The 14303-nt window shown below is 41.2% G+C and overlaps 1 protein-coding gene across 1 annotated transcript in view; it reads left to right on the forward strand.

Annotated features, from left to right (window-relative positions):
- Positions 1–10254, forward strand: part of LOC112071261 (cytosolic purine 5'-nucleotidase) — a 33129-nt gene extending 22875 nt beyond the window's left edge. The window contains exons 14-18 of the mRNA XM_070439324.1: positions 220–390; positions 2451–2502; positions 3655–3692; positions 5481–5587; positions 7279–10254. Of these exons, the coding sequence (XP_070295425.1) occupies positions 220–390; positions 2451–2502; positions 3655–3692; positions 5481–5587; positions 7279–7404 (494 nt within the window). The 3' untranslated portion in view covers positions 7405–10254. The remainder of the gene's footprint in view (positions 1–219; positions 391–2450; positions 2503–3654; positions 3693–5480; positions 5588–7278) is intronic.
- The last annotated feature ends 4049 nt before the right edge of the window (positions 10255–14303 follow it).

Below are 14303 nucleotides of genomic sequence, written 5' to 3' on the forward strand. Positions count from 1 at the left end.
CATCTAACTAGCAGAGTACTTCTAAACAAGAGGGATCTCAGTTCACCTTTATTTAGCCAGCATCGTCTTTTCAACAACGTTCACTGTTGTCCAGGGAGGTTTGGGTTCCCTAAAAACAAAACAATGGTATGAATCTAAAAACAACGTGGGACAAATCTTTAATAAAACAATAACGTCCAGTAACATCTACATTTCAATATGTCCCTCTCTCTCGCCCAGGTTCTTCTGACATCGTGTGTGACCTGCTGGGGGCCAAGGGGAAGGACATCGTCTACATCGGAGACCACATCTTCGGGGACATCCTCAAGTCCAAGAAACGCCAGGGCTGGAGGACCTTCCTCGTCATCCCCGAGTTGGCCCAGGAGTTGCATGTCTGGACTGACAAGAGCTGTGAGTCTCACACGCACGCGGTCTCTCACACACAAAAGGACGGGTGGACATTCCCATGCAAGCAGCCAGATAGACGTGTGCAGACGGTAGAGCATGGTGCTTGCAACGCCAGATGCATGAGTTCGGTTCCCGGGACCACCCGTACGTCAAATGTATGCATGCATGACTGTAAGTCGCTTTGGATAAAAGCGTCTGCTAAATGGCATACAGTGCGTTCAGAAAGTATTCGTACCCCTTGACTTATACCACATTTTGTTGTGTTACAGCCTGAATTCAACATGGATTCAATATTTTTTTTCTCACCCATCTACACACTGCCCCATAATGACTAAGTGAAAACATTTTTGTGTTTTATTGAAAATGAAATACTGAAATATCTCATTTACATAAGTATTCACACCCCTGAGTCAATACATATTAGAATCATCTTTGGCAGCGATTACAGCTGTGAGTCTTTCTGGGTAAGTTTCTAAGACCTTTGCACACCTGGGTTGTACAACATTTTCACCTTATTCTTTAAAGAATTCTTTAAGCTCTGTCAAATTGGTTGTTGATAATTGCTAGACAGCCATTTTCAAGTCCTGTCATAGATTTTCAAGCCAGTTGAAGTCAGAACTGTAACTTGGCCACTCAGGAACATTCAATGTCATCTTGGTAAGCAACTCCAGTGTATATTTGGTCTTGTGTTTTAGATTATTGTCCTGCTAAAAGGTGAATTTGTCTCCCAGTGTCTGTTGGAATGCAGAATGAACCAGGTTCTCCTCTAGGATTTTGCCTGTACTTAGCTCTATTTATTCTTATGCAAAAAAAAAACCCTAGTCCTTGCTGATGACAAGCATACCCATAACAGGATGCAGTCACCACCATGCTTGAAAATATGAAGAGTGGTACTCAGTGACGTGTTGTGTTGGATTTTCCCCAAATGTAACACTTTGTGTTCAGGACGTAAAGTTTATTTCTTTGACACATTTCTTGCAGTTTTAGTTTTGTGCCTTATTGCAAGCAAGATGCATATTTTTCAATATTTATTTTTCTGTACAGGCTTCCTTTTCACTCTGTCATTTGTTAGTATTGTGGAGTAACTACAAAGCTGTTGATTCATCCTCAGTTTTCTCCTATCACATCATTCAACTCTGTAACTGTTTTAAAGTCACCATTGGCCTCATGGTGAAATCCCTGAGCGGTTTCCTTCCTCGCTGGCAACTGAATTAGGAAGGACGCCTGTATCTTTGTAGTGACTGGGTGTATTGATACACCATCCAAGGTGTAATTAATAGTTTCACCATGCTCAAAGGGATATTCAATGTCTGCTTTTTCATTTTTACCCCTCTATCAATAGGTGCTTTTCTTTGCGAGGCATTGGAAATCGTCCCTGTTCTTTGTGGTTGAATGTTTGAAATTCACTGCCGACTGAGGGACCTTAACTTATTTAGGCTTGCCATAAGAAAGCGGTGGAGTACTTATCGACTCAAGACAATTCAGCTTTTCATTTTTTATTCATTTGTAAAAATGTCGTAACATAATTCCACTTTGACATTATGGGAAATTGTGTAGGCCAGTGACACCAAATCTCAATTTAATCCATTTTAAATTCAGGCTGTAACACAACAAAATGTGGGAAAAGTCAAGGGGTATTAATTAGTCACGGAGTGTATATTATAGCAGTGACACACTTGTGTGCGCGCGCACAGACCCACACACACACATTCATGCACAGGCACACGTACACAAATATAACTGACGTGTCATTGTAGCTGTAAAATGCCCTCGTAAACCTCTCAGCGGCCTGTGAGTGACAGCCTGCCAGGGAGAGGGTGAATGAGAGAGGAAGATGAAGAGGGGGAGAGTGAAAAAGCAACAGATGGAACAAGAGTGAGCCAACACCTGTGATTAAGGGCAGTGGTGTAAAGTACTTAAGTAAAAAATACTTTAAAGTACTACTTACGTCGTTTTGTGGTATCTGTACTTTCTCCACCGCTGATTTAAGGGAGGAGGAGGGAAAGGGAAATATGTTGTGACTGAGACTTACCCTGGCCTCCTTTTCCTCTTCTGTCTTACAGCGTTATTCGAGGAATTGCAGGGCCTAGACATTTTCTTGGCAGAGCTCTACAAGTGAGTACTGCACCGTCTTCTCCCGTACAACGCCCCTCTGCTCGCTCTCTAGGCTGCCTCGGCTCCCTGTGTGTGTGTCGCCCTTGGGCCAAAGTCTGCAGGGTTTGCCCCATCGGTCTGATGATAACTGGCTTCACAGTCAGACTTCAGCCCATTTAGAAACAGTCATCTATCTATCTATGTAGGCCTGTCCCCTTCCCTCTTGCTCTTTATAACAGTGACTAGCACTGTCTTCTCTCTCTCACTTCCAGTCCCCTTCTTCTCTGTACCGCTTTGCCCTCTATCTAACCCATTATCTCTACCTCTTTGCCCTCTATCTAACCCATTATCTCTACCTCTTTGCCCTCTATCTAACCCATTATCCTGACTCTTTGCCTCTATCCTACCCAGTTATCTCTACTCTTTGCCCTCTATCTAACCCTTATTCTACTCTTTGCCCTCTATTAACCATTATCTCTACTCGTTTGCCCTTCTAATTAACCCATTTATCTCTACTCTTTGCCCTCTATCTAACCCAGTATCCTACCTCTTTGCCCTTATCTAAAACCATTATCTCTACTCTTTGCCCTTATCTAACCCATTATCTCTTCTCTTTGCCTCTATCTAACCAGTTATCTTCTACTCTTTGCCTCTATCTAACGCAGTATCTCTACACTCTTTGCCCTCTATCTAACAGTATCCTCTCTACCTCTTTGCCTCTATTAACGCAGTATATTCTACCGTCTTGCCCTCTATCTAACCAGTATCTCTCTATCCGTTCTCTTAACAGTTCTCTCTTGCCCTCTTCTACCCAGTATCTCTCACCCTCTAATCTTATACCCAGTATCTCTCTACCGTTGCCTACTTATAACCAGTATCTCTCTATCTCGCTATCTCGGACAGCGCTTATGAGAATCTGACTCAGTACTCTCATCTAACCATATCTCTCTATCTCTCCAGATTGGAAGCAGTAGTATGAGAGACCGACTCAGTTCTCTGATCTAACCAGTATCTCTATCTCTCAAGGCATCTGGACAGCAGTAGTATGAGAGACTGACATCAGTGCTCTCTATCTAACCAGTATCTTCTATCTCTCAGGCATCTGGACAGCAGTAGTAATGAGAGCCTGACATCAGTGCTCTCTATCTAACCCAGTATCTCTCTACTCTCCAGGCATCTAGACAGCAGTAGTAATGAGAGACCTGACATCAGTATCTCTATCTAACCCAGTATCTCTGCTACTCTCCAGGCATCTGGACAGCAGTAGTATGGAGAGACCTGACATAGTGTCTCTTCTAACCCAGTATTCTCTATCTAAGACCTCAGTAATCTACTCTATCTAACGTACCATATCTCTGTAATCTCTCCAGGCAATCTGACAGCAGTAAGTAATGAGAGACACTGACATCAGTAGTCTCGATCTATACAGTATCTCTCTATCTCCAGGCATCTGGGCAGACAGTAGTAATGAGAGCCTGACATCAGTCTCTCTATCTAACCAGTTATCTCTCTATCTCTCCAGGCTTCTAGACAGCAGTAGTAATGAGAGACCTGACATCAGTATCTCTCTATCTAACCCAGTATCTCTCTATCTCTCAGGCATTGGAGCAGTAGTATTGAGAGACTGACATCAGTCTCTCTATCTAACCAGTATCTCTCTATCTCTCCAGGCATCTGGACAGCAGTAGTAATGAGAGACTGAATCAGTATCTCTATCTAACCAGTATCTTCTCATATCTTCCAGGCATCTAGACAGCAGTAGTAATGAGAGACTGACATAGTACTCTCTATCTAACCAGTATCCTCTATTCTCCAGGCATCTAGACAGAGTAGTATGAGACACCTGACATAGTAGCTCTATTCTAACCAGTATCTCTCTATCTCTCCAGGCATCTGGACAGCAGTAGTAAGTGAGAGACTGACATAGTACCTCTATCTAACCATATCTTCTATCTCTGCCAGGCATCTGACAGCAGTAGTAATGAGAGACCTGAATCAGTATCTGCTATCTACCAGTATCTCTCTAATCTTCCAGGCATGAGACAGCAGTAGTAATGAGAGACTGACATCAGTACTCTCTATCTAACAGTAATCTCTCTATTCTCCAGGCATCTAGAAGCAGTGTTAATGAGAGACTGAATCAGTACCTCTATCTAACCAGTATCTCTCTATCTTCCAGGCATCTGGACAGCAGTAGTAATGAGAGACTGACATCAGTAACCCTCTATTTAACCAGTACTCATACATCTATACACAGCGATCCTGGACAGCATAGTAATGAGAGACCTGACATCAGTAACTCGTCGCCAGAGAAGGGTCAATGGTACTTGATTACTACAGTGTTTCATTAGCAAGCTAACACGAAAATGATTCAATGTAGTTCTAATGTCTAACGAGGGTCGGGGTAGGGGGGGGGGGGGGGGTGGCTTAAGGGGGGCAGATTTTATAATCCGTGTGTGTGCTATATAGTTACAGTCGGTTAGTCTTTTAACAAATCATGCCGCTGGTGACGAGGATGCTTAAACTATAACTTGAAACATAGCCTATGATGCTCTCGCATCCTCCAGTCGGAAAGTTGGATTACGGTGGAACGACAAGTGTCGCTGAATTCCATGTGCCGCTCCTCCGCAGGAATGTGTATTTAACCAGGGAAAGATACCGCTTCGGATGTTTAGAATCTCTTTCTAGTAAGGGGACTGAGCAAGTAGTAGCAGGAAGTATGTCAGTCGGAGTAGGTCAAGCAGGAAAGTAGTCCAGCATGTACACATAACCGAGCACGAAACATTGCATTGAAGAAGTATTTGAAGCAATGGTCCTCACGTTCTTCATCAGAGCTTTGAAATATTTGTCGGGGTGGCGTGCTTGTGGCTGAGCATCTAAAGCCGGTGTTACTCTCCCATTCCCAGAAAGTGGACATCCAGCGACATGGAATGGTGGCTATGGTATGATGGTAGTCTGTTCAGGTCTGGCTCAGAGCAGACTCTGTCTTGCGCTCTCAGGTGATGTCTGCTATGGGTCTGACCTGTTAACGGGCTGCTTCGCTTCTATCCAACCTCGCTGTTCTACTATCCCTTTCAGCTACCTCTTCAGAGGGCCCACGTACTTGGTGAGTCACTTGTTTTCGAAGTTCTTGTTGTTGATTCTCTAACAGTTTAACAGACAAGGGAATGAAATGCAGCATTTGCGAATAAAATGTTGCAGAGAAAAAATGTGTTGAGATACAGGGACCTTTCTTTTGCTGAATTGGAAAACTGTTTAATTGTGTAGACATTGATGGTTAGAAAATTATAGATGCAATGAATCAACATTTCTCTGGGCTAGTTTAATAAAGATATACAGTGCTGTGACCTTAATTTAGAGCTGAACGCGTACAATATGTCTGGCAACCATGCTAGCTGAACACATGACGATGGAGACGTGACATTTACATTAGAGTGTGGTATGTATGGAGTTATCTTCTCATTTTCAATACAATGTGTTGACCAGACATATTGATCGTGAGAGACACATGCACTCTACATACACACAGTAATCGACTAGTTCTGTTATACATTCAAGAGTTCAACGCATGGTAATAATATTATTGGAGATTGACGTATTGGTGAGTCTGAAACTCCTTGGTACTGGCTCGTTAGCCAAGCGGAAGTGCTTCTAAGTAGTAGGCCTCTCTTCCAAACCTTCTCGTGTCTCTGTCTGTTTCTGTCTGCTGTCTGTCCTGTTCTGGTCTCTGTCCTTCTTTCTTGTCTGTTTCTGTCTCTTCTGTCGTCTTCTCTCTCTCTCCTCTCTCATCTCTCTCTCTCTCTCTTGTCTGTCTGTCTGTCTGTCTGTCGTTCTGTCTGTCTGTCTGTCTGTCTGTCTGTCTGTCTGTCTGGTTGTCTGTCTGTCTGTCTCTCTCTGTCTGTCTGTCTGTCTGTCTGTCTGTCTCTCTCTAGCTCTGTCTGTCTCTCTCTGTCTGTCTGTCTGTCTGTCTGTCTGTCTGTCCTGTCCTGTCTGTCTGTCTGTCTGTCTGTCTGTCTCTCTCATCTCTGTCTGTCTTGTCTGTCTGTCTGTCTGTCTGTCTCTTGTCTCTGGTCTCTGTCTCTGTCTGTCTCTCTCTGTCTGTCTTCTGTTCTGTCGTCTGTCTGTCGTGCTGTCTCTCTCTCTCTCGTCTCTTGTCTGTCTGTCTCACTCTCTCTCTCTGTCTGTCTGTCTCTTCTGTTGTCTGTCTCTCTCTCTCTGTATGTCGTTCTGTCTGTCTGTTGTCTGTACTGTCGTGTCTCTCTCTCATCGTGTCTGTTCTCTGTCTGTTGTCTGTCTGTCTGTCTGTCTGTTGTCTCTGTCTCTCGTTCTGCCTGCTCTGTCTTGTCTTCTGCTGTCTGTGCTGTCTGTTCGTCTGTCTGTCTGTCCTGTCTGTCTGTCTGTTCTGTTGTCTGTCTTGTCCTTTCCTGTCTGTCTTGTCTTGTCTGGTCCTCTCTGTCTGTTGTCTCTCTCTCGTTGTCTGTCTCCTCTCGTCTCTGGTTCGTCTTCTCTCTCTGTTGTCCTGTTCTCTCTCTGTCTGTATTCTCTCTTCTCTCTCTGTCTGTCTGTTCTTCTCTCGCTCTCTCTCGCTCTGTCTGTTTCTGTCTCTCTCTGTTGTTTCTGTTCGTCTCTTCGTGTCTCTCTCTTGCCTTTCCTGGTCTCTCTCTCTTCCCGTCTCGAGATGCCCGCCAGCGGAGTCAAGGTGTGAGGCAGCGCACGCATCGACACGGACACCGAGTCCCCCTGGCCAGACGCGCAACGCCTCATGCACTGACAGCAAGGAGCGCGTGAGTGCTGTAGCAACTAGGAACAGCCAGCGTGACCCGGTCCATCAGTGAGATCAACCCCCCCACATGTTTCTCCCAGACCCCCCAGGAGATCACCCACTGCCACGATGAAGACGACGATGAGGAGGAGGAAGAGTAGATGGAGGAGGTGTGATGGCGTGACCCTAATCAGGCTTGATTCCTTCCTAGGAGGAGGAAGAGAGAGAGGAGTGAAAAACCGTCTTGATTCCTTCCTGGTGTTTCCCTGAGGGGGTTTTAGAGTATATATACTTCTAGGAAGATATAAACTATAATGTACTCTATAGTCCACAGTAAGAGGGGATATTGCCATTGTAGTGTATCTATAGGAGATTTATATAGAGAGAAATGAAGCTACTTTTTATACTAGAGATGTATCAGGATATATAGGTTTTATTAATCAGATCAGTATGTATGTTACTACAGTACTACTGCTCTGTTCTCCAAAAACGTTGCCCCGTGCCCACCTCTTCAAGTTTTACGTTTTCAATGGTCGTTTTTTCTATGGATTTTTATGATGATATGGGAAAAGGTTGACTTGAAGTTGGCCACTTTTTTTATTTATTTTTTAAGTTGATGAAGCTAAAACAGTTTTTAAGGCATAGGATGTTGTAGCAGACAAATATACATGAATACACACAAGCAAATATTACAGACACTACTTTTCTCTGTACTGACCTTACACAGTGTCTGGTCATAGAGAAGAATTCCCTGTGTGTGTTTACATAGTACACATTAATGCAGGCACCATACTGTAGTTTGAATGTGAAGCACTAAGGCGGAATAGCCTTTGCCAAACAGTATGTACTGTATATAAACTCTATATACTGTGTTGCTGTTATCCTTTTGAAATGAAAGTGTTCTAGGCTTGCGGTACTGGCATTGAAAGAACACGCGTATCGAGTAACATGGCAATCCAAAAACATGGTCCAAAAATGTATTTCGCACTGTTTGTTATTTTGGTAATTTTTTTGCAGTATAATTCCTCCCGTCGTGACCCTGCATAACACAGCTTGTGTGTGTGTGTGTCCGGCCTTGGCCAATCAAAAGTCGAGTTTGCATCGTCCTGAGCGACAGTAACCAAGGCATCCATAATTGTACTAAAGAACAGTGTGATGTATGTTTTGGGTTACACAAAGCACAAGTCTGATTGTGGCTAACTAATTGTCAATATTAGCTCGATATGACATGAAGCGTGCTGTCTATTTTAAAGTATGGTGCACATAATGTCATCTGTGATTCTGTATGGCTAATTTCAACTGACGTTTTGAAATGCATGTAATGTTGTTTCGAGGCAACCGTGCGTACAGGGTAACGATTATGCTGCGTCTGTACCGATGGGGTCTATGGCAACTTGACGGTCACATAGGCCTAATGCTATTGAGAGGCTGTGACCCAGTATTACTGTTCTCATACATGATACTGTAAAAAGCAAGACATTCATCATGCAAAATACCATTTTTTTTTCTTTCTCCTGTAGGATGATATGAGATATCAAAACCTGCAACATTGTTACACTATGTGCAACTAACATGCAGCAGTAGTTTTCCCTTTTTTTACTAAGCTTGGAGTTGTTCGTTAAGTGTTCTCTTGAATATTAAATTGTAACAGTTTTATTTTTTATTGCATAGAACAGCTTTAGTTAGAACTGTCATATTCACCCCTACCTAACCAAACCCTCGTATTCCATGTGTGATAATATGGTCTGGTGTTTCCTAGTAATTCTTTGCAGTTAACATGGAGAGTACAGTATGTTATAGGAACAGACCTGGGTTCAAATACTATTTAAAATGTTTCAAATACTTNGTTTCCTAGTAATTCTTTGCAGTTAACATGGAGAGTACAGTATGTTATAGGAACAGACCTGGGTTCAAATACTATTTAAAATGTTTCAAATACTTTAGCCTGCCTGGAGTGCCGCCAGGTGGGCAGAGTTTGTAACTTTTGTGAAAAAATGTTGGTTCCACTCCAGGCAAGCTCAGTCAAGCCCCAATAAAGTATATTAAATGATTTTGAATCGTATTTGAACCCAGGTCTGATCTACAGTAGGCCTTGATATGCAAAAAGTAAATCCAGGTCAGCCTGGGTGCTCTGACGTGTGGGTTTGTGTAGGCCTTGAGAATGCACGGGCACCAGACAAGCAACCAACGCCTCGGCGAGAGGGTGTTTGTGTCTGACTGCCCCAGAGAGGATAGGGTGGGCCTGGGAAAAGGACAAGGGTGTGCCCTCCTGACTGGTGGGAATAGCTTGTAGACTCCCCCTAGCAGGCCTATGAAGTATGGAAGATGTATAAAGGACTGTAGCTACACTATTCTGGAGTTTTGTTGGATCACTTAGGGCACAGGTGTCAAACTCATTCCACGGGGGGCCGAGTGTCTGCGGGTTTTCGCTCCTCCCTTGTACTTGATTGATGAATTAACATCACTAATTAGTTAGGAACTCCCCACACCTGGTTGTCTAGGGCTTTATTGAAAGGAAAAACCAAAAACCTGCAGACACTAGGCCCTCCGTGGAATGAGTTTGACACCCCTGACTTAGGGGTAAGAAACACTGAATGATGCAAAGAAGCACCTGATATTTCCCACAAGGGTTGCATTTGCCTTCTCCAAACCTTTTAATATCAAAATGGAAATTGCAATCGTAGATTAGGCCCACAATTCCACTGAAACGTTGAGATATAAAAAATAAAAAAATTGCTGGAAAATGTTACCGACTTGGTTAATATTAAACTTTCCTGTTTAGCAATGGAAATGCTAAACATTTTTGGTTGTGTGTCCTAATGAACATGACCCAGATGGTATGCAGTACGGAGGGCAGGACAACTGCCCTGGAAGAGGGACGTTTTGTTGTTCTAGGTTATCTGCAATATCAGATGTGTATGCTATGTAAAACATGCGTATCACTTTATTTCTAAGGCATGTAGTTGTGTAGCTAGAGGTTTCGATTGGCCTGTTGATTTGGGCTGATGAAGGGANACATGCGTATCACTTTATTTCTAAGGCATGTAGTTGTGTAGCTAGAGGTTTCGATTGGCCTGTTGATTTGGGCTGATGAAGGGAAGACCAATAGCGGGTCTCTGTTTGTAACCTAGTGTTGTTTGCCGAGGCAAGTAGTAAAAAGTGGAATGTGGGTTCAACTGGGGATCTTTGTAACAATTTTAGTAAGAGTAGAATCTGTTTTAGAGGAACTATATAGAGTGATTCAATATTTTATTACTCTCTGAAAAAAGTTTATCTTTTTAAGTATTGATTTAACTGGAAATACTACAAAAACACCCAGGCAGCTGTATTCTTCACCTGGTTGGTTAGTTGTTGTTTTTTGGTCTCATTACTGACGAATTCATAATAAAGCTTGGTCGTTGGAGGAAAATTTGAAGTCCTTTTCTGTCAAAACACTTGACAAGACATTATTTCTATGCAATGCCGCAGTACAGTGCATTATACATGTAAACTAAGTTACTAAAAGGCTGGCCAATGCAAGCAAATGGCTTACGTCAAAGTTGTTTTAACTGTATGGCTAGAACCAGGTTAGGGCTTCAACTGATATGTGGAAGAAAAGAAAACCTGTCCGTCTGAGAAAAGGTTCTGGCCACAAGTTCTACAAGGTCGTCTGTGTAGTAACAATTGTACACTTAATAATAATAATAATAATAGCCTTGCAGACCGATATGCTGAAAACTAGGCGATGTTGAAGAGCATGTATTTACCTTGCATCAGAAATGGCACCTTTTTCAACAACAACACCTTGGCTTTGCTGTTTGTGTTTGTTTTTTCTAACCAGTGTTTTCAGATTCGTAGTTTACAACGTTGTATATAGTATTATAAGCGTTTCCATTTACATGTTGTGGAAGAAATGTTCCTTAAATTCTTTATACACTTTTTTTCCCTTTTTTGTTTTTGGCATTTTTCTGATTTGACACTTTTTACATAATGGTTTCAGTGAGTGTCTGAGCTAGCTAAACCTGGCCAACAGGTTAATGCCACCATCCATTTATACAATTTGTCCATTTATACAACATTTTAACAATTGCAGACCGAGCGTGACAACTATCACGCATTCACTTATTTTTTTGTTTCGTTTGTTTGTTTCATTTTCTTGGATGTTCCTCAGAGCGTTTTGTTTCCAGAATTATTATATAATGTGTACATTGGGGAAATTAAATTTATTTGTACAATAAAAGCTAATTTTCCATAATAAGTCACTGGGTGTGTGTACTGTCTCCTTCTGTTGCCTCTTGTTCTTCTTGCAAAACTATATTTTTCAAATTTTCAGTAAACAAGTATTTGATTGTATGCAAGTATAATTCTTATAATCATACATAAACATTCTTGCATACAAAAATGACTCCATATATCCAGTAATGTGTTAAAGTAAATGTTCTACAAGTAATTGTGAATGAAAATATATTGCTTGCATAGCTTTTTATATCCACTGAACTTCAGGGCACTTGCCTAGAATTCTCCTCTCCCATCCCACTGTTGACAAAACATCAAGCAAATGGGAGGATTACATTTGTCATTTTCCCTCCCCCTCACAGTTTAAAAGGGTTGACATTTGTCATTTTCCCTCCCCCTCACAGTTTAAAAGGGTTGACATTTGTCATTTTCCCTCCCCCTCACAGTTTAAAAGGGTTGACATTTGGGTGTCTAAAAGGCGACTCAAAACATGATTCAAGAATAGAACTCCTGTCAAAGTTGGAAGATATAAACATCCTATATTTTTTTAAACAATTCTATTTAACTACACAATAAAATATATCCAGTAATCCCAAATCCAGCTAAAAGTAGGACTTTCTCTGAGCAAGCGCCAAATCCCCATTCGTGTTACACTGTAATAAGATTTTAAAACTGATGGCATTTCTATTACATACTGTGAGTAAATTGAGACTTACTACAATGCAAACATTCGTGTGGTTACAGTTAACAGATGGACTTAGGCTACACAACGGGAAATGTATACAGTATAGTGGAAAAAGTCATGAATAGGTACAAAAATAAATGTAAATCTAATGCTTTGATCCAAGGGTTAAATGTCCACAGCCCGTCAATGCGTTTGGCAGATCCTTGTACGCTAACATGCAAGGTCAAGGGGTAATATTTGCAGTAGCTTCAGCTACATTTTTTGACTCAGCAACTTTTGCTTATAATGCAGCAATACTCTGCAGTAATGGCTTTAACACAAATCAAGAATAGCAGGTACATTAAAACATGGAAATATTTGAAACAGACATGGGATGAGTATTTTTATGAAACAGTTATGTTTTTCCAGCCTTAAATACTTTTCAGGAAGATAAAACAAGACAAACCAGCTACTGAAAATGTAATTTTAACAGAAGGGTAAATCATCTTTGCAATAGATCATTCTGTCCTTGAAATTGCCTCCATACAATGTTCTGAACTGCCTATCTCTTTAATCTGAGCACCTTGTGTTGAGGGGAAAAATAACATATTCCATCACTAATACTCTTTAATCTGAGCACCTTGTGTTGAGGGGAAAAATAACATATTCCATCACTAATACTCTTTCTGTTAATAATTCACTTTTTATTGTACCACCAACACCAACCAGAGCAGAATATGGGAATGCTTTTGTCGTGTTGAGTATCAAACATGTGGACAGGCACCTATACATAGCAGCATGAGGATAGACATGGTCCGAGTGACTCAGATAACGATAGAATGGAGAGTAGCAAGTGAAGTATTTTTCAACGGATCTAAAAGTGTCTTGACAAATACTGTAGTCGTTCATTGGTGATGTGTGACTTATCTTTAGAGCGGAGAAAGTCCTCAGAGAAAGGGGGGGGGAAAGAGAGAGAGCAATAGAAAGAGAGAGGGATCTCTTTTTTCAGGTGTTTCTTTTCCTGTGAATGTTCAGGAAGCAGGGGTCAAGACCACATGGGTCAAGATATAGGTCACAACAAGGCTCCAAAACCAACACAAGACTACACTGGATAGTCATATATGTTATTTTCAACATTCTGACATGAACATGTGAAAAACCCTCATCTGCATGTGAAGGACTTTTATTTTGAAGGAGATACCTCTTTTTTTCATATAAGTGTATTAGATACAGCAGTGCTCAAAGTATAGATGGTAAAGTACAAATACAATCGTATTATATCATCATCATCATCACTTATCTCTGGAATGATTGTCCTTGCAGAGCAGAGTTCACCTGATGCATAGGAACACTTACAAGTAAAACAACAAAAACAACAATATCTGGTCAGTGTTATTAATCTCTTCCATAGTCTGGTCATTTTGAAATGGAAGCCCCTTGGTGTATGTGGGAAGGTTGCCAACCCATGTGTTTTTTTAGAAGTTGTTTATGCTCACAGTAATTTGGGAATACTGTGACACGAAGAGAAATGGCGACCACCAGTGGTCAAAAGTTGCAAGTGCACTCCCATACTATTTGGAGCTACATTCTGCAATGAACATCTTTGCTTTAGCAAGCAGATATTACAACTATCTAGGATGACTACAAACTGCGTCAACATGCTTTACGTTAAGAAGCTGCGTCTACAGAGATTTAGGATAGGATAGTTATTTTTGGACTTCTACTTTAAGTTCAGCTTTGATTCATATAAAACCATTTATATACAAACTGATACAAAGAAAAAGTAAACTCAACATTACATTACCCTAGAAATAAGTTTGCACTTAAAGTTAATATACTCAACAGAAGGCATACGTCTTGTACATACACCCAACCCTGGCTTGGTTCTTCATACATATTTCCCAAGAGACAAATGATAACAAAATACGTAATGATCCATCACAAAGAAAAACAGAGAATAATTTGTTTACAGGCTTATAGGAGAATTGTGATAAGAAATATACAACATATGTGTGGCTAAGATACAGAAAACACTAGTATTTCTAATAATGTAATTGCATACATTCAATACAGTACATCAATGGTGAGATTTCATATTTTTCTCAATTCCCCCCAAACTATGCATTGCTATGATTCAAGTCATCACAATTCAAAGAACTAGCATCTATAGTAACCAGGGAA

This window comes from Salvelinus sp. IW2-2015, unplaced genomic scaffold (assembly GCF_002910315.2).
Source record: "Salvelinus sp. IW2-2015 unplaced genomic scaffold, ASM291031v2 Un_scaffold1562, whole genome shotgun sequence".
Classification (NCBI taxonomy): domain Eukaryota; kingdom Metazoa; phylum Chordata; class Actinopteri; order Salmoniformes; family Salmonidae; genus Salvelinus; species Salvelinus sp. IW2-2015.